The sequence below is a fragment of the Idiotropiscis lumnitzeri genome, chromosome 18 (assembly GCF_059441095.1).
Source record: "Idiotropiscis lumnitzeri isolate Australia: NSW breed Sydney's pygmy pipehorse chromosome 18, RoL_Ilum_1.0, whole genome shotgun sequence".
NCBI classification, from domain to species: domain Eukaryota; kingdom Metazoa; phylum Chordata; class Actinopteri; order Syngnathiformes; family Syngnathidae; genus Idiotropiscis; species Idiotropiscis lumnitzeri.
In genome coordinates, this window is record NC_142408.1 from 8115467 (window position 1) to 8134998 (window position 19532).

Below are 19532 nucleotides of genomic sequence, written 5' to 3' on the forward strand. Positions count from 1 at the left end.
AATGTTAGCAAGGTAAGAGAACTTCTATTTCCACTAAAAAAATACATCTGAAGACAAGAAATCACAATCCATCAAATTATTATGCCGACCATAGCTCACTTTTTGAACGTGGGTGTTTTTGGGGATGTTACAAACACTTTTGAGAAATAACACTCTGGCTTGTTAACTAAATAAGACTGTTTACTATTTATTACAATGTACTAAACACTGTCCCAAAAAGATGAGGTCCTGATGATGAATAATTGTACTCCGCGTTGTGTGAGATTTTGCCAATTCCCAAACCTGAGGTGACGCATAACACTGCTGTCACATCATTTCATGAGTTGATCATCTTTGACTGCACAGAGAATCACCAGTGATGATCAATGGAGCATCTCTGCAGCTTGAGCAAGGCTCCCCCGCCGCGAGTCTCCATCAAACATCTGATTAAGACTTGCTCTGCACTCGACGAGACAGCTCCCCTCCGCTACTTCTCCATGACAACAGTGTTGAAAAGTATCATAAGCTCTGTACACTTGGAATGACGCCCGACCATTTGATGAAAATAGTACCTAGTTCGGCCAATGTATTAAAAAAAAAAAAAAAAAAAATCCAAAAGAGAAATGATCAAAGTCGTTTCCTGGAACAAATTAGTATTCCAAGAAAATAAAACAAACCATTAAGGCTTCATGTTGTGTGAGGGGGGGAAAAAAATCTATGTATTTACAATTTAATAACTGTCTTTCATTGGCGTCAGAAGCGTGGTGCTTCCACCCATGTTTGCCACAGGGCTAATAAGCACATTGCAGCATGCAGCCGCTTCTTGGCCCAGGCATCCATAATTAGCCCATCGCATACGCTCCAATTGACACCAAGTCTGGGCACACCACACACAGTAGGGGGTAACCACTCATCAATTGCTTTTCTATGTTTGCACAGTCTCTAAAAAGTGACATTCAAGTCACGTTGTAAACGTATAAACTCCTGCAAGATATTTAATTTTGGTTTTGTGTTTTTGTTAGGGATGGAAAGCTAAACATGTTTTTATAATTAACATTACATGGTGAAAAACGTATATAGGAAGTGACAAAATGTAGTTTGTTGTAAATCAACACTTCAAATATATCTTAAGTAAGATAAGTAAAAACTAATACTTGCATTTGGTTTAAAAAAGTAATTAATAGATTTGAATCAATTTTATTTTTCATAGCCTGATATTGATTATATAATAATAGATTCTTTTAACGTTATATTAATTTTTTTCTTATAAGTTATCGTTTGGATCATTTAATGTTCAATAAAATGTTCAGTTCTTAACGTAAATATTCATCAAATCCATTTTTCTTTTTTTTTTTGATGCAATGAAAGTAGTCAGCGCTGTTTATTTTCCCCTGGCCTCTTTCGTAATGGAACTGTTGTTGGAATGCCGTTTTTAATAATACGTTTGGGCCAGGGCATAGCCTCTCCGACTGCAGCAAATCTCGCAGCAAACCAGAAGCGACAAGCTGTAGTGACAGCTAATACTCTCTGACACACGGCATTGGGACGCACTCACCTCCATTCAACTCATGCAACACGCAGGAAATGGAGTAAGTAGTGTTGAAATGCACTTGCGAGGAGCCTCATTGCGAGGTCGTGATTAGGCGTCGCAAGGAAATCAGGGAGCCAGATTACTTTGGAAATGAGTCAGGGAATGTCGCAGACGAGGACATCAACATGAGGGTGCTTGATGCCCATTTACTTTCTAGAGCGGCCTCTTTGCGCACGTTTCCATTCAGTTCCGCGCTTGCTGTTTAAGAATTGAGCTGCGGTTGTGATAAACCAGTGACATTTTCAACGTGGCATTCAGCTCAATGACAAATAAGAAAAAAGGGCTTTTCATCGTTCGTGCCAACATGAGAGAAAAATGATTCAAGCACATTGTTGTAAAGGTCACCGGGACTTACAAGCATAGATAAGCAAATTAATTAGCCAGCTAGGTCCTCAGGAACATCACCGGGATGTCTGATGTGGGAGTTCGAAATCCGCTGGTCACTGTTGTTTATGGCCTTGGAGAGACGAGACAGTGGCGGCCCCATAATGAAGGACGTTCACGTGTCAATCACATGCGTCGAGCCAAAGCTTGTGACGCAGAAAATCTGCAAATCTAATGAACTCTTCTCTCAAAATAACCCTGTGGCGCATTTTGGAGAATGTCACTAAATGTAAATATTAACAATGTCCATCAGCCAATTTGTTTATAAATGGAAGCTGAATATAAAATATTCGTATCAACGGAATGAGTTCAGTTCAATTTGAAAGCAGGATATTAAAGAATACAACAAACGACTGAATGAAAGATTTAGTGGCAATGTGGGCTGAGGAAATTCTGAACGGAAGAGCCAAGACGCACAAGGCAGGCATAGAAAAAAAATGTTTGTTTTGGAAAAACTTATCAGAAATGCTTTTTTTTTTTCAACTCTCTTGTTTGGTAAATTAGTCATGCAAAATGGTGGCTGTGTGTGCCATATGATTTGAGGGAAAAAAATGTGGTGACTCATACAACCTGTAGCAGCGTGGTACATTTAAAAAAAAAAAAAAAAAAAAAAAAGGGCATTTTGCGCCGTTGTGGGTATGAACACAGTTGACTTGCTTCTTCTCATTTTCTTTAAATGCCATGCGCAATAGACAATGTCAGTCCTTGACAAGGCTGAAGAAGACACTCATTTGCTTTCGTCCAATGGCAGGCCGAGACAGAAGTACATTATAAGGGAGTCATCCATCCATCCGATGCAACAAGCCTTCATTCATAGTTATTCAACCCAGCAGCTAGCTTGTGCTAGCATGTCAAAACACTTTCGACACCTCCTAAACTAAAGTTTGCTGTCATAGCCGTTCCAGCGGCTGCGGCGGTAGATTACAGAGGACCGACAGTAGAGTAATGGGTGAATTTGTTGGCGAGATAAAACTGAGAGAGGGTTTTTATGTTTTCAGACCTGCAAAAAAAAAAAAAAAAAATCAGAGTAGGCGCCGTATGTAAGCATGAAAAGTTGACATTCACATGCAAATACGCATGAGGCTTGCTCTCAGAGTAATGACTGTATCATTGAAGGGATCCTGCACATCCAGTCCTGCTGTGGAATCATGACCGGGGGCAGAACCGATCATCACCTACATTACCATTACCTTGGAAGCACCCACACTCGGCACAGCAGAAAGGCAAATCACTCCTCCCCTCAGGAGTGCAAATTATCCACTCATATCGTTTCTCAGGAGATGTGCAAGATTTCGATCCAATGGGAAAAAAAATGCCGCTCACAGACTCAGACCTCAACTATGCCTGGAAATTGTACTTTTATCAGATGGGAATTATTATGTCAAAATGAACCCTCAGTACTATTTTCCAAAAAGAAATTAAATCAAAGAGTGAGAATAAAGATCTGGCGGTGGGGTCAAAGACATCTACGGGTAATTGTCTGATTATCCAATGTTCCCAATCAAATACAAATTCTGTATTTATTTATTTCATTCTCACATGATTTCTTGGAGCGCAACATCAGCGCCGGTAGCAATGCAACATGAACTTACCGTTCTTTGAAGTCAAGGAAGATCTTTCCCAAACCGTTTCCTCCGGTGACCATGTTGAGGTCAATGGCTCGAAGGAGCGCAAAATGGACTTTGATCACATCCTGAGGAAAAGAAGATTCTATTTTGAAAATAGCTCGCTAGTCATCGGACTTTGGGATTTGTATTACAAACAACATTTATAGAAAACGAATCTGAATATAAAATTATAGTCGCATCAGCATGATTAACGCGAAATGTGCAAATCATCATTTCATACATGAGCCAAATACCGAAGCATGAGTGAATTATTCGGCAGGCGCACAACACATGAAGAAGTGGAGATCCAGACACTGACCTCAAGGTTGACGAAGATGGCCTCCATGTCCTGCTGGCTCACAATTTGCCTCATTGGAATCATGTAGTTCTTTAGTGGAGAAAAAAAAAAAAAAAAAAAAAAGTAGTAAGAAATCCCGCTTTATTTCACACACGCGTCCAAAAGTAAACCTGCTCGTTCTACAGTTTTCGAGCTGTCACATTCCATCATCATAATACTAACAAATAGATCAACAACAAAGTGCTGAAGGCTTTATTAACCCCAACTCAATTTAGCTTAACGAGTCCTATGATCATAAGGAGAGTGCTTATGCTCATTTAGTCTTGTGCCGGTGTGATGCAGGAAACTCAGGATACACATTTTGTTTAATGAAATTAGCCGGGCTCGTGATTTGTTTTTTGTTTTTTTTCCCATCACCTTGCAAATGAAAAAACTGTCAACATGAAAAGTGATGTCAAAGCAATGCTGATTTTCACTTATTAAAAGCGAGGGAAGAGACATCTAAATGGGTGTGTTTACCAGGGGTGCGACGGAGCGCAAACCTTTTTTAAAAATTTTAATTTTCTCTATTTTGTTGGTCAGCAAAAAGGCTTTTTGTAGTGTACCGAATAATAGAACTTATTTCAAGTTCGCTGTTATTTAAACATCATTCTTTAAAATGGCAAACTTTTTCTTTTTTTTTATATCTTATATATTTGCATGCATGTGGTAAAACTATGCATAAGAAATTACAACACATGGTCAATAAAAAAAAAAAAAAAAAAAAAGACGTGTAATCGCCGGATTAAGCGTGGATCGATTGGTCATGCCTGCACAGCACTCCGCAGGCATGACCACTCGACCCACGCTTAACCCAAATGTTACGCTTGTAAGGTGATACGTGATTGGACACAAAACGCCAATAACGTTCGATAAATCTAAATCTAATCCGAATCAGAATGCCCTTTATTGTCAGCGTACTCCGTGTACAACGAGATTGGAGAGCTCCCCTCTCCAGTGGAATCTAACAATAATTTACTTAAATATATCAATTAACTCATTCACTACCATTGACGGCTAAAGACGTCAAAGATCCATTTTTTTTTTACTCGGCTGGTAGGGAATGAGTTAAATAAAATATTAAATAATTAAATCGGAAATAAATGCGAAATTAAATAAATAAAACACATTATTTTGGCATCTATTTTTTTTTTTTGTCCAAACATCCTTCTAAACAATGTATGCATTTTAAACATCAGAAATCAAAGATTTGAAGCGCTTCAAATTCGCTGCTGATCTCAGAACCAAATACATGTCCACATTCACCTTCTCGATGTCTTCTAGCGTCTTGTAATACTTGGCTTCAGTCTCCTGGATTTCTACTAAGCAGCAGTTCCGCTTGTCATCTTCTGTCATGCCCATTTTCTATAACGCACATCGTAAATAAGCAGTCCGTCATTTTATTGTTCGCAAAAGATGCTTGAAAGATGGCTTTCGCATGCGACATGACAGGGGGTCCTGTGGTAATAACGCTCGGTGAAAATAATAATCAATAACCGCAAATCACAATTTCAACAATTACACACATGAATATGAAATATAATATATATCCTGTAGATCCACATTTACTTATAAATTGTCATGCAAAAGATCATCCAAGCACCCGCCAACCTCCTCCCTCGCAACACGCAAACAAACTGTGTTTTCTAAAACATCCTATCAAGGCGCAAAGAAAAAGCAGATCCGTTTTTGGAGGATGATGTTTATCAACTGGGATGGTTGTCATCCCCCTGATGTCACATTTGCTCCCATGGGCACCGAGTCAAAGCATGGAGCAGCTGCCCTGTACATCTAATTAGCACGCTAATTGGCAAGTCACCCTTTAGGGACGCTAATTCCTTTTGTTGTTGTTGTTGTTGTTGTAAATGCTGTCGTGATGCAGTCTGTGGGGGAGGAAGGGAGTTTTGGGGTTCACTTTGATGCCAGGATTGAGCACAAGCATAGCGGCACTCACCTGCATGTATCTGATCTGCGGCATGAGAAAGGCAAATGAGTCAAAAATCACAGACACAAACAGAAGCAGCGTTAGCACAAAGGAACTTATCAGTGGAGGTAACCTCCACAATGGCTTTTGCATTTTTTTGGTGTGTCATCGTCAAGAGGGCAAAACAACAACAAAAAAAACCTAAATAAATAAAAAAAATAAATAAATAAAAAATGAGAACTTGTAATGCTTGTAATTACAGTTCAGCAATAAGCAGTGTTGCCCCTGCCAGACTCTCTTATTTTTATTTCATATTGCTCAAATGACTAATATTGCTTTCCTTGAAAACAACATTTCGTCGTAATCCCGCTCACCTGTTGTAATTCCCGTTTATTTAGTCAAGATATTGAAAGTGAGGCTTTCAGTGTCTCTTAAAATTGGCCTAAGATTTATGAGGATGCCATTGTGATTCTGATTCCTTAAAAAAGAGGAGGAGGATGCCATCCATAGACCGAGGAAAAAGTCCAGAAATTTGATAAAGATATTCATCTATTTTTTTTTTGTCCTAACATCCTTCTAAATATCAGAAATCAAAGATCTTCAGCTCTTCAAATTCGCTGCTGATCTCAGAACCATTTTGGGATGTGTCAGCCTTTACTGAGCTCCAAAGTCCAGCGGCTCAAAGTCCTCACCATGGGTTGTCGTACTTCCACCTTGATGATGTCCTCGTAGATGTCATCGCCGTCGTCCTCACACGGCACACAGTCGTAGATGTCATCCTCACCCAGGTCGTGCTCGCTGGAGGACAAAAAAAAAAAAAACACAAGTTAGAGCAATCTTGTATTTCCAAGCAGACACTTATTAGGCTACAGGTGGCCTGCGTTAACTTGATCGACGCACATGGCGCTAACGTTTTCTTGCTATGAGGCAAACCACCAACGTAGCTCCATTGCGGTGGATAAAAGCTCTTGGAGGAAACGAACGTCTTCAGCCATCGGTATTCGACATCTATATTAAGAACATGATATGATGAACATATGCTCTCCGCCTTTGCTGTTGTGGGCTTTAATAATCCCGAGTTCACGGCGTGTGCGAAAAGGTTGAAAAAGACAGCCGATAACATTGCCTTTCAATCAAATATTCAGCTTTGCCTTCACGCTCATGCAGGGCCTGTTTGAAGTTTTTAATTGAGGTTGCTCAGTTCAGTCCTAATAATGTGCTTCTACTTGCTTCATTAAGGAAGGAAGCTGCTGTTGAATACTGAGAAGGAAGCGTGGGAGGGCGACAAGACGCCAAACGCCGTCGTGACTGTGTCTTCGCTGTGAACTCGAGAATGATAGCGGTCTCCGCCGAGACTCTTGTGTGACATGGAGGGGCATTGCGGGAAACAAGACAATTGGAGAAGAAAATTAAGATTCCACGGAAAATCCTCTTCAAGTGAGGTCCGGTTCAAGTGTGGATATCAAAGTAAAGTGGGAGAAGCTTCGAGTGAATCTGAGTAGAACGTTAGTGACGAGAACTGCAATTAGAATAAATAATGACCGACTTCATCCAAAACAAAATCATCCATTGATCTTTCCTCATGAGTAATAATACAAAGGCTATAAATATGTTCGGCACATGTAGTATGTACCAAAAAAAAAAAATAATAATCTATCGAGTGTCTAAAGTTCTTCGACAAGATGTGCTTCAACGTAAGCGCACATCAGAGTCACTGATACATAACACAATATCATGTTGATTCGGATTTAACGCCTTAATTGCAATTTTCCCGATTTTTTTCTTAGTGTTTACTGCAAAGGCCACCTTAAAAAAAAAAAAAAAAAGGTTTTGTAGTGGGCCAGTCTTACTCCAGATTTAAATCCAATAAAATTCAGTGGAACAACTTTAAACGGCCACTTCATGAGTGCAGAAATCTCCAACAAGACTGAGTCAAATCAAAGCGAAGAACGATGGGACAAATGTCTCCGCGGTGATGCGAAAGACTCGCCACGAGTTCACGCAAATGCTTGTTTGCAGCCAAGTGCGGCACAACTTATCACTCGTTTAAATTCGTATTACCCTTCATAAGTAAAACCGTCATTTAAAAAAAACTGCACTTCCTATTTACTTGCTTTACCTTCGTGAGATATAAAAATTCAAATGAGGAAGGAGGGAAAGACAACTTATAACTCTGGCAAGGCGATAAAAATCGACAAAGAAATCAGTTCCAATGGACCTTGTGATTGCACCGCGCGATCACGTAACCCCGAGAGGGAATTTCTGTTTTCCGTTTTATTTTATGTGTCGAGTTTTCGATGCTGCTTGTCCTCATTAGGATTATTTTTGCATGGTAAATTAAATGCAGTTTATTGTCCTTTTTTTTTTTTTTTTTTTTTTAATGCATTGGGAACAATGCTTTTTTCTTTACATATTCAAATTTTAGATTCTCAATAATACCCAAGTTGTGCAAACAATGCTCCTTAAAACTGAATCCCACCCATGTTGCATGGAGTCGAGCAACTTGTGCCACATCTAGCTGCCGACAATTTTAACAAACTGCTATTCCGCCGAACACGGTATGTGCATATATGTGTGCGTTTGCTGCGTTAAATGATACAGGGATATGCGGGAAAACCTGAGCACTCACGAATTAGGTTACATTTTCTGTCTGATTACCACATTGACAAGCCACAGGGTGCCCCGAGTGTTTGCACGCAATCAGCCAAGTAGCTCAATGGCCTCGTTAGATTTTAGTGAGGTGGTTGATGGGAGAATGACTCACTATATGAGAGTGAGTGAGCGCAATTCCCCAAAGATTAGAAAGCATTGATTTTCGTGTTACTGTCGTGAATAGCATAGCATGAGAACTTGTTGCTGTGGCTTGCCGGACTCGCGTACCAAATAAAATGAGTACCCGAGGCAGAAAAACCTGCTATGGAATCTAATATTTCCTTTCAGCCACAGGTGAGGTGATTCTGACAACCTGATCGCCCGGTCTTCACTTGACACGATTCATTCTGACATTGTGATTGAAACAAGATGAAGTTGCCTCTTCCAAAGATGTAAACGGGTTAAGACGAAACTTCAGGCTACGCTGTCATTGTGAAACATCTCGAATGAGAACAATCTGGAAATAAATTGATGGAGTGGACTATAAAACTGGAAGCAAATTTAAGATAATCTAAAGGTCCACAATCAAACTGAAGGGGGAACTGAATAGCTAATCTAGTTGTGTTGAAAAAGTTTGTTTTCGAAGCTTAGTTTAATTACAACACAATCTGTGTGATCGCTCATCATTTTTCATTTTAACACCGAGGTAAATGATGCCACTGAGTTTTTATGACAATATTCTGTGCAAGCTGGTGTTTTTTAATGATGCCATATGTCCAGATTGTTCATGTTTTCCTGCTTTAAAAGACTCTTGAGGAACATTATGTCAGTAAAATGGATGATTATTACCCAGGAAGAGCATCCGTTTCCGCTCTCTCATTTTTACAGTTTAGTCATGCACTTATTTTAAACCTTGCGCCAATATTTCAGACTAATTAATATGTCTTTGGATGCCGGGTTAAAACAAGCAAGGCCTATGTGCCAAACGTGTCTAACTGTGCTCTGTGGAGGACCTGCTGATGAATCAATTATGTGCGCACTCATTGATGAAACAAAATGCATACATGGTCTTTCTAAAAGGTCAAGAGCAGTCAAGAGCAGCCATGGAGCAGAGCCGCGTAATTAAGTCAATAAGAGCCACCTTCCGTTTGTGATCACAGGTCACAATATATATATATATATATATATATATATATATTAAAAAAAAAAATATATATATATAAATATACATATATATATATAAATATATATAAAAAATATATATATACATATATATATAAAATATATATATATATATATATATATATATATATATATATATATATATCAAGGAAATACAGAAAGCCTGATTAATACAGAATTGATTTAAAAAAAAATATTTATAATGTTTGAGAGCCAAAATAGCCTTATTTAAAACTAAATTTCTTCGACCATTGATCTCAAACCACTGTTAGGGAGACCCCCTGTTTTGTACATTTGTCTTTCTTTTCTTACATGACTAGAGCGACTACTGCTATTTCTCCTGCCACTCTCTATGCGGATCTGAGTCACATTAACTGCACTCTAATCCTGTATTAGCCTGCTTGGCTGCCTTTTCTTTTCTCCAGAAACAGCACACACTTCCGCTCCCTATAGAACGTGACAATCACACATTCAGCGGATGTATATCTGCCGCCCGCATTCTTCCATTTCCTCCCTCTCCCCTCCCCGTATCGCCATGTGATGAATGGCACCTATCTCGCAGCGGGTAACTAATTATTCTCCATTAATCTGAGTCGCCACGACGAGAAATGCAGCCAAATCAGAGCATGCCATATGACTCACTTCCACATGCGGGAAACTCACACATCCACATCATAACAAGCAGTCAGGCCGGATGCTACGGAATTTTGCTGGCGTCGCCATGGCAACGGGCAGTGTGACAGAGAGATCTTTCCTCATTTCATACGAGGTTGAAGTGTGCAGGTGTCTTTGATATCATCCTTTCATTCGTATTTATTTTAAAAATAACATTTACTAATAAAATATGAAAAGTTTTATTCTCTGAAAGCTTTTGGAATTCGACTAATATTTGAGGAACAAAGTCACCCGGAACTTTTACTGAACCATGCCATGGAATTCACTTCAAACATGACTAACGTTTTTTTTTTTTTTTTGGTGACACGTCAGGGTTCCGGTTTATAAATGTTCACTTCAAAATAAATAAAGGATTATCATGGGAACCGTTTTACAACTTTGTGTTCCAAAAAAAATTCCGCTGCAGCATCAGTATAAGCTTTTACACTAAATTACTGAAAAGTTACATGTTACACCATTATTGTTCGTCGTTTGGAGCGGGGCTTTGCATTTGATCACGTCACGTGCGGACCGGGGTCTTTCTCCCGATAGAGAATGCAAGTCGCATCAATTTTAAATGTGACATATTTGTTTGCGCGGGTGCGCATGTTATCGAATGCCAACTTACTCTGCCAGCTCCTCAAGGCTCCGGTACACATCGTCCTCATTCACGGCTGTGTCTTCTGTGGGAAAAGGTCTGAAACGCAAAGGTAGAGTCAGAAAAAATATATTTTATCAAAAGCCCAACAAGAAAGTGTGTGCGGTGGGCGTAAGCACTTTTCAAACAATGTTTTCTCTCTGTTAGATTGTCACTCCCGTGTGCATCACACATTCGGGGCAGAAGCCATCAGTCATAAAAAAAAACATTGTCAAAACATGTCAGCCAACTGCCTTTTGACAGATATAAAAAAAAAAAAAAAAATCATCTCGCCATCGCCAACTTGGAACTGGATGTGAGCAGGAGAAACATGCTTTTTCTAGATTGATTGATAGTCGCCGAGTATCGTGGACATTTCAAGGACTCTCCGAGGCAATGAAAAACAACATAACAGAAAACGGGAGATTCCTACAGATTATTTGTCAACTATTACGGCTGCAAGGCACACAGCCGACAACAAACGCAGCATACGTTTCGACTTCTCGTGGATCCGCTGACTATAAAACGACTTCTCGGAAGTGACAGTACATAAAAACTAACGACTTAGTGATTAGCTCATTAAACATAGGGAATTTATTTCGGATCTAAAAGATGTCTGCTCTCTGCAAACAGTCTCACGTGCATGATTGCATCTTGCTTGCTTTTGACTTTGTTCCCGGAGGAGCTGATTGCTACAAATTAGAACCTATTACTTCAACGTCATGAGCAATTCAAGACTCTTAAAATCATTAAGGTGATAATGTCAACCACCCTAGTCAACCTGTAACGCTAACTCGCTACACATTTAAGAACGTTATTACAAAGGTCTAAATTAGTAGCGTCGGAACTTTTAATATCGAAATGTTTGACTTTTATAATTATGTAAATAGGAACTAAATATTTCAGTTTTTTCATGCTAGAATTTAATCAATTAAACCATCAAGAAACTTGAATTTATATCATCACAATTTAAACGTGAATTGAAATCATTTCCAATGATTGCTCATGGGTCCGAGTGAGTTTTTTTTTGAGGAAGAGACGATGTTCGATTACATCATGAGAGACCCAGTTGTTTTATCCGAAACTGTCAAAGAAAATCAGGCTTTCCTGTTTGTAGGTGTATACAAGAAGGCGATCACTGCCGCTATTATTGGCTAATCATGCCTCCATCTTTACAAGGTAATTAAACGGAATTCATTATTGGATCAGTTTTATTGTGCTGCGTTTTGTTCTTCCAGAATAGCACGTGGAGGACCTGGCTCACAATCTTTGTTCTCGTTCATCATGAATGTTGTTTGATTGAGACTTGGGACAACTCCTCATTTTCAACACCAAATTCAACCAAGCATAACTTGTCAGGGGCACGGTCATGTTCGAACATAAAAGAGCCAATCGTAAACAGTTGGAAATTTTTTAATTATAATTACATTATACTACAATTTGCGATTCAATAGCACGATTATTGCTATTTTTTTTTTTGTCTAACATCAAAGCAAGTATTTGTTATGTTCTGGCTGCGTGGCTCCGACTCATTCAGATGACGTAGTGTGATTTTGTTGAACGCTTAAGCTTGCTGACTCACTAATTAGCTCCACACTGCCGTCTGCTGGAGGAAAGTGGTAGCTTAACCTTTGCTTTTTGAAAAACATGAAAATTGATTCAGAACTTTGACAATGATTTAAATATACATCCTAAATATATATGAACCACATATTTAAATAGTCATTTCTCTAGCGAGTAGGCCTTGAATGATTAATCAAATAATTTAAAAAACAAATCTTGAAATATAAGCCAAATACTGTAATCAAGCATAGCGGGAAAAAAATGTGCAGAATTATCAGGAATGAGTTTTTGGGGTTTTTTTGGTTGGATTTGAAGGAGTTGTTCAGTGGTATAGCTCAAGACTGTTTTTGGAATATATATATACATAAAAAATTTTTTTTTTTTTTTTTTTTAAATCGCTCAAGTGGGCACTTAAGGTCTATACTCATGTACAAAAAGCACCCTCCACATGAGCAGAGTGACAGCCGTCCTGTCATGTTCATGAGAGCTCGGCGAGACAGCCAAAGGTCAGCCATCGTTCTCATTCATCACACACTCCGAATGATAACCTTACGCTTAGTTTTGCTGTGTTATGTTGTTTAGTTAAATGTGGTTTAAGGTGACTAAAAATCGTGAAAATTCAAAGCAAGAAGTTCATGTGATTTATGCAACTCTCATCACTCCTGTTATGAGCACAACACAGCGCACGGCACGTCCTCCCGAGCGCAATAACACACCCACATTTGACGACCCCCTCCAATGAAATGCGCACTATATTATAAGTTATTAATGGAGTCCCGTAGGGCAAAATTTAATTACATAGTAGTTTGTGGGGCCGTGCCCTTGCATCTATCACCTCAGTGTTGTTTTGCGGAGCCAAGCACTCTCTAATGCTGCTGTTTTCATTTCACCTAAATGGTGCAACAAGGTGCAATTGAACTATGTTTATAATTTCATCAGATCTCCTCTAACAGCCTGTCTCCTGGCTATTCAGCGCCATTATTGGCTTTGCAGCTCGTCGTTGTAGTTGTAATTTTTTTTTTTTTTTCCAGTCGACACAGTGTGCTACTTTACGCTTTTCAGAAGAAAGGTGAATTGTTTTGCTTTGCTAAAAAAAGCTTCCCGGCTGAGGTCCTCCTTGCGCACCGTTTGCATCTTCTTCCTGCGCTTGCATAAATTCCAAAACCACCCATTTTAATTAAACAATGGAAATGTGAGTGTGAATGGTTATTTGTCTGTATCGGATGTAGCAATTTGCTGGCAACCAGTCTCGGGTGTACCCCGCCTCTCTCTCACCAAGTCAGCTCGGCGTGTGGAATACAAAAGGATGAAAGGATGGATTTTATTTTTTTTTTTTGGGAGAAATTTTTAGATTGTGATATAAATGATAAATGTTAAGTATTTTATCATTTATATGCTCAATAGTTTAATTAGCTGTTCCCAACCTACAATGCTGCATCCTAAGACAATTAATTAAATATTATCTGATCTGCAACAAAGGTAAGAATGCCTCATTGCAAAGTTAAAATGGCAAATTATTTTTTTTTCTCAAGAATCCCTGAAAATGTAAAGTGTGTAGTAATTCATTGCTGTTTTACACTTTTCCCAATAAATGCCCGTTGCTTTGTTATACAAGACGATAAATGTATCAATATTGACCAGTTTATAGATGGCTTCCTTAAAGAGATTTGTGCTGTGAAAATAAAGTAATCCAACTACCCAAACTCTTGCTGGCTTTGCTTTCTTACTGCCAAGCCCTTTTTGATTAATACCATAAATTTAACAAAGCCCTAACCATGTTGAATTTTCCTCAGTCTATAAAGTAAATTCCGGCATAAAGGGAATTGTTGGCACATGCGAGCAGGACAAAGGCGGAGTGAGCCGTAGCCATTGATCAGCCACTGTCAGAGAGCAGAACAGCGGTGTAGTTATTAGATGGGAATACGGCTCAAATCGGCGACCATGGAAGGCGCCTCGTGTCCCTGGATGCAACTTTGCTTCTGTTACGCTCAATAAATCACTAAAGCTCAAGCCAGCTTGCACACGTTGCTACTTATTCCCTGTCCTTTCCGGGCTTTTAAATATGGGCTGGTGGCTTCCTTCAAAGTCACCTTTCCTTGCAAAGTACTTTTTATGCAATGGGTTGGAGCTTTTCCTGTTGAATTAGATAATGTTACACATTGAATGTACCAACATGGTGGTAAAAAGCTGGGCGCTGTGGCAAATGAACATAGAATGAATGACCAGACAGGAAGTGCTTTTTATTCTTAGAATTTTTGTAAAAATAAATAAATCAATAAATCAAATTAAAAAAATTAGTATTATTGCATTTTATTATTCTTAATTTGTTTTATACATTTGGCTACACGTGTTTCCATACACTTGTTTAAAAAAATGTTCATGGGCTTATTCCCAGTCGGGAACAGATGGCAGCAAGCCAACAGGAAGCCTTCATTTCCAAGTCGGGCTGGCATCACCAACGCAGTGACAGACACATGAACTACCAAGGCCACAATGCACTGAGCCGACATCAAAGGCGGGATCAATGGGCCTCGACAGAACGTCGATGAACACGTCTGTGGCATTGATACAAGGAGATTTAACGTAGCCATGAGCTTGCTGGTCACTTCAAAGATCAATGCAGGGACTGATGTGCTTTCGGTAAGCATTATTTGAGACAACAGGGCCATTATCTGGTTAAAATGGGGAAATTAAAAAAAAAAATGAAATAAATTATATCTGATTAATTATATATATATATATATATATATATATATATATATATATATATATATATATATATATACCCTTGTTTTTTGCTGCCCAGGTACTTTTATCTTTATTTTTTAAGTTAATTACTAAGGTGCCTTCTTACACTCTATTCAGACTCATAAGTCATGCGATAATCACACCTCAATTTTCACAGTTAAAAAAAGTTTTACAAATGAATTGATATGTGAATTGCTGAAATTCAACATATCAAATATCATCAATTTTATGAGCTCAGACAATCAGGCAACATGAACAGCAGGATGTCAGCAGCTTGAGTTGTGGTTATTAATAGCAGGAGACCTGAGCTCGCTTGCTCTGTCACTCTTCACCCTTCATTTCCTGGCGTGGCTCCTAATGGGCGCGCGCCATCAACTCATTACTCAGACAGATAAAATGGCTTTTTATGTGGCGCTGGAGCTCCCCGAGTTCCAAGCCGTTTGAGAAAATGAAGAGGAATCAGAAGCCCATTTTAGGGCTGATAAAAGCAGGGTGAATGATTTTCCTCTCTCTTTATTGTATGAGAATAATGGTGCTGGCATACATTGGAGTCAATTGACCGTGGTGGGCGGGCAAGGCCTCCAAGACCTTCTGTGCTGGCCCAACATGACAAAAATCAAGAAATCATCATATTTATTATAAAAGTCAATTTCATTATATATATTCATGTATCATTATATGCCAGTAATGTATTTTTATGTTTTTATCCAATCAGAATTCAGCTGTTGCCAGGCAGAATTCACAGTACGCCATCAGAATGAACCATATGATTTCATGTTTTTCCAGCAAAAATATTGCACGGTTTCGATGACAAGTGACAATTACGAATTTTTTGTAGCAAACTATATGACAGTCACTAATTGGCCTTCAGTTTGAATTCCTTTCAAAACAACAGCCTTTTTTTTTAACTAAAAGGTAGAAGCCCTGCATTGAAATAGCGGAGATACTCCTACTCACTTAACACAAACAACAAATGAGATTTACCTGATGCCTTTGATTTGGGCAATACTGTGGTGGGAGATCCTCGACAGAGTGGAGATGACCTGAAACAAAGAAACGATAAATCACATAAACTGCACTTGAGTTCATTCACAGTGCAGTCAATATAAATCTTGCTCGTATATGATATGGAAACAATGAAATACTTAGAGGAATTGGAAAAAAAAAATCTACTAAGGATCAAAACAAATTAAACTCAACTTGCTCGATCTCCCGGGAAAGCTGTGGGGAAAGGTTGACTCGTGCCAACATGGATAAGAATAAGCCCCGAAAACAAGAGCTTTTGAATTGAAAAATAATCCCTGAAAAAAAAAAAAAAAGTGCTTCTTCCAGAGTAAAGAGAAATGACCGGAAACCTTTGCCAAAATCAATATGTAGAGCATCAACATCACATGACTTTCCAGTCAAATGCCACCTTATGTACTTGATTGTCATCAACAGTATTGCAGCTACAAAAACACTTTTTAAGACTCACGAACAAACGAATAACCCACAATGGGCATGAGACACAAACGTTCTTTGAGTGAATCGCACTGTGATCAGCCTCACACAAAAAAAAACAAACAAACAAAAAAAAAACATGCGGAAAGACGATGGCATCATATTGAGAGTCCTTTCTATCGGCAAAGCACTCTATAAATCACGATTAATTCGTTTTACCGCTCGATGAGCAGCTTCGGTTGTGTGCAATCCAGACGGTTTGATTTGTAGATTCAATACATTGGAGACTTTTATACTTTTTCTTGATTGTCACATTTATTGAGGCTGTAACTCACTTGACTTGAGGTTTTATGACGTTTCTTTCTATTGTCGGCGTATCTTTAAAAAGTTTGTGGAAATGACATCGCATGCTAGTGTACCGGAAATAATCCGGCATATTTTTCTCATTTTCTATTTTTTCTTTTTAAATTTTATTTATTTATTTTTTTAATTTAATTAATTTTTTTTTTACTAGTGAATTCTTGGTTAATTAGTGCCCAATTGCTCAGAGTAATTTAGCACATGGATAAAAATGTTCATGTTCATTTCAGATGATCGAATGCCGCCTATAAATTTCACGCAAGAGCTCCTTTACGGTGGAGAACTACAGATGGCGTGCTTGCACGGTCTACAGATGCCAAGTTTAGAGCGACGAGGGATTCGCCACCATACAGACAGCGCGCACACACACAAACAACCCGCACATGCACACACACGCGGACCCTCCAGATCAGAAACCCCGCCTCTGACGCCTCATTACCCACTCGTGGCTGTGTTCCGGCTTACAACGCCGTGGCAATGCCAGATGCCTCCTCAACCAAGAGGAGAAAATTGTTATCTCATCCGCTCTTGCTCGGCAGGGGTGTCATGCATAGCCTCTTGACGCTAAGGGCGCAAATGCGTGCATCTCAAAGCTGAGAGCGTTTTGATCATTCAATGTGAAAGACAAAGAGCAGCACTTGAGTGCTAATTGTCTTGAGGGCACTCATACAAGTTGTTTGTGTGTTTAACAAGCGGTTTTCGAGGAGACTACGTTGAGTATCCAACACATGCTCCCCTTGGCAGCATTTTAAGTGATTATTTCAGCGTGGCTAATCCCGTGTAATTGTCATGTTCATAATATGAGGCCAGTCCACCACTATGCATGTGAGTTGCATTTTTTTCCAAAAAGAAAAATGAAGGCTACTTTAATTTTTTTATTTTTTTTTTTAATCAGAATAGATAAAGCCACCCAATCGCCAATTCCCCATCATTATTCCTACAATATTTCTTTTATAACTTTCTTTGTTCAGAGAGGCAAGACAATACACGTCCACGCCCCAAAAAGGACCGCCAGGCATGGCAAAAACGGAAAGAATTGAAACGAGACAGACAGGCTAACCACAGCTGGGCCGTGAATCTGCTGGCGTTGATCCAGGGAGGTCAAAGCAGGGCCAAAGCCTGCTTTGGCCTGCGGTGACGAGACGTGAGCGTGCCAACATTGAGCATGTGAGGGTGACTTACACATATCGCAGGGAAAAGTCCATTCAAATTAAATCGAGCGGATCCTTGACGTTTAGCAAGTCACAGTGTCAATTTTTCATCCATGTTTGATGTGAGAGGGACGTGTTGGTGCTTTGTTCTGAAGCTCTGTGATGTCACAGGGAATGCTAATTGGCAATTTGTTTGTTGGGGGAATGCGCACGACGTGTTCTCACGGTTTTGACGAGTGATGACATGATGATTAGCTTCTTTTGTCTCAAATTGGGCAAACTGAACTGAAGAGGAAGCGGCTGTGTTTTATCCTATGTGAGCAATGGAATCTGACGACCAGGTTGGATTTTGGTATGCAAATCGCAATCATTTATACGTATGTATTTAAAAGATTCAATGTCATGTGTTTATTCAAATTGAAAAGTGGCATAAAACGGCGTGGTTTATCAAATTGTTGTCGAATATCCCATCATTTTGAAGGCATTGGCTGCAAAATGTCCCACTTGTAGTAAATGATACAATATATCGAATCCCTCCGAAATTCTGCGGCGATGCCGTTAAATTGCAATAGCATGACGCCTAAAAGCTGCTGAGTAAAAACAATGCTCTCCGTTACACTCAACAAAGCGTGCCTTCACCAGTTCACTCATTCAATAAACATTTTGGTCTCACATTTCTTTTTGTGATTTTCCCCCCTCCGCCTCAGTTTCTGTGATCCTTCCTTCCTCCAATATACTCTCCACACCCCTTTTCTGATCCTTCGCTTCAGTCAAAGCCAGGGAGTCTTTACACGTTATTAATTTCCCTCTCATCTCATTCTCCCCAGGGGGTCTTAACGCTGCGGCTAGCCAGAGACTAAAGCTTCTCTTACCCCTCGAGGAATATAGGAAAAGAAGCACAACAGAGGAATAGCTTGGGTTCCCAAAGCCCAAACTAATACTTTACCTTATCCACCAACACGTAACCCCGTTGCAATGCCCCTCACCCATATTTGACCCGGCGCATAATGAAAGTCACATGTAAAGCTTTTTTTTTTTTAAGTGCCTCTGCAACAATGAGGTCTGAGTTTAACTGGCTCTCTGAGGGTTGACTTTCCATTTGGAAGTTCAGTAGAGGTGGTCTCACAAAAAAGGAAGGCGGGGGAAAGTGGTGCATGTGTTAACTCTACGTTGTTTGCAAACACACGCCACGCTTACATGCCGCCACATTGACCACATGTGTTCTCTGTCCCGGGGAGAGACAATCAACATCTCTCTCAATGTTGTGCAACCAACCGGAGGACATTCAGGGACTGGTCATGCCTTAGCAAATATGCATTCTTGTCAGACTGAGTCAAATTAAGTTAGAGGGCAAAGACATCTCATTAGATCTGATTTCAAGCC

General features: G+C 39.4%; 1 protein-coding gene across 11 annotated transcripts in view; it reads right to left on the minus strand.

The window, feature by feature from the left end:
• Positions 1-19532, minus strand: part of vav2 (vav guanine nucleotide exchange factor 2) — a 116765-nt gene that overhangs the window by 16851 nt on the left and 80382 nt on the right. For 7 of the 11 annotated variants that reach the window (XM_088281037.1, XM_088281040.1, XM_088281034.1 and 4 more), the window contains exons 3-9: positions 16183-16241; positions 10879-10947; positions 6515-6620; positions 5853-5867; positions 5165-5263; positions 3881-3949; positions 3547-3647 (exon numbers count right to left, since the gene is read on the minus strand). In XM_088281037.1, coding sequence (XP_088137163.1) covers positions 3547-3647; positions 3881-3949; positions 5165-5263; positions 5853-5867; positions 6515-6620; positions 10879-10947; positions 16183-16241 — 518 coding nt within the window. The remainder of the gene's footprint in view (positions 1-3546; positions 3648-3880; positions 3950-5164; positions 5264-5852; positions 5868-6514; positions 6621-10878; positions 10948-16182; positions 16242-19532) is intronic. The other 4 variants (XM_088281042.1, XM_088281041.1, XM_088281038.1 and 1 more) reach the window with 1 other exon arrangement.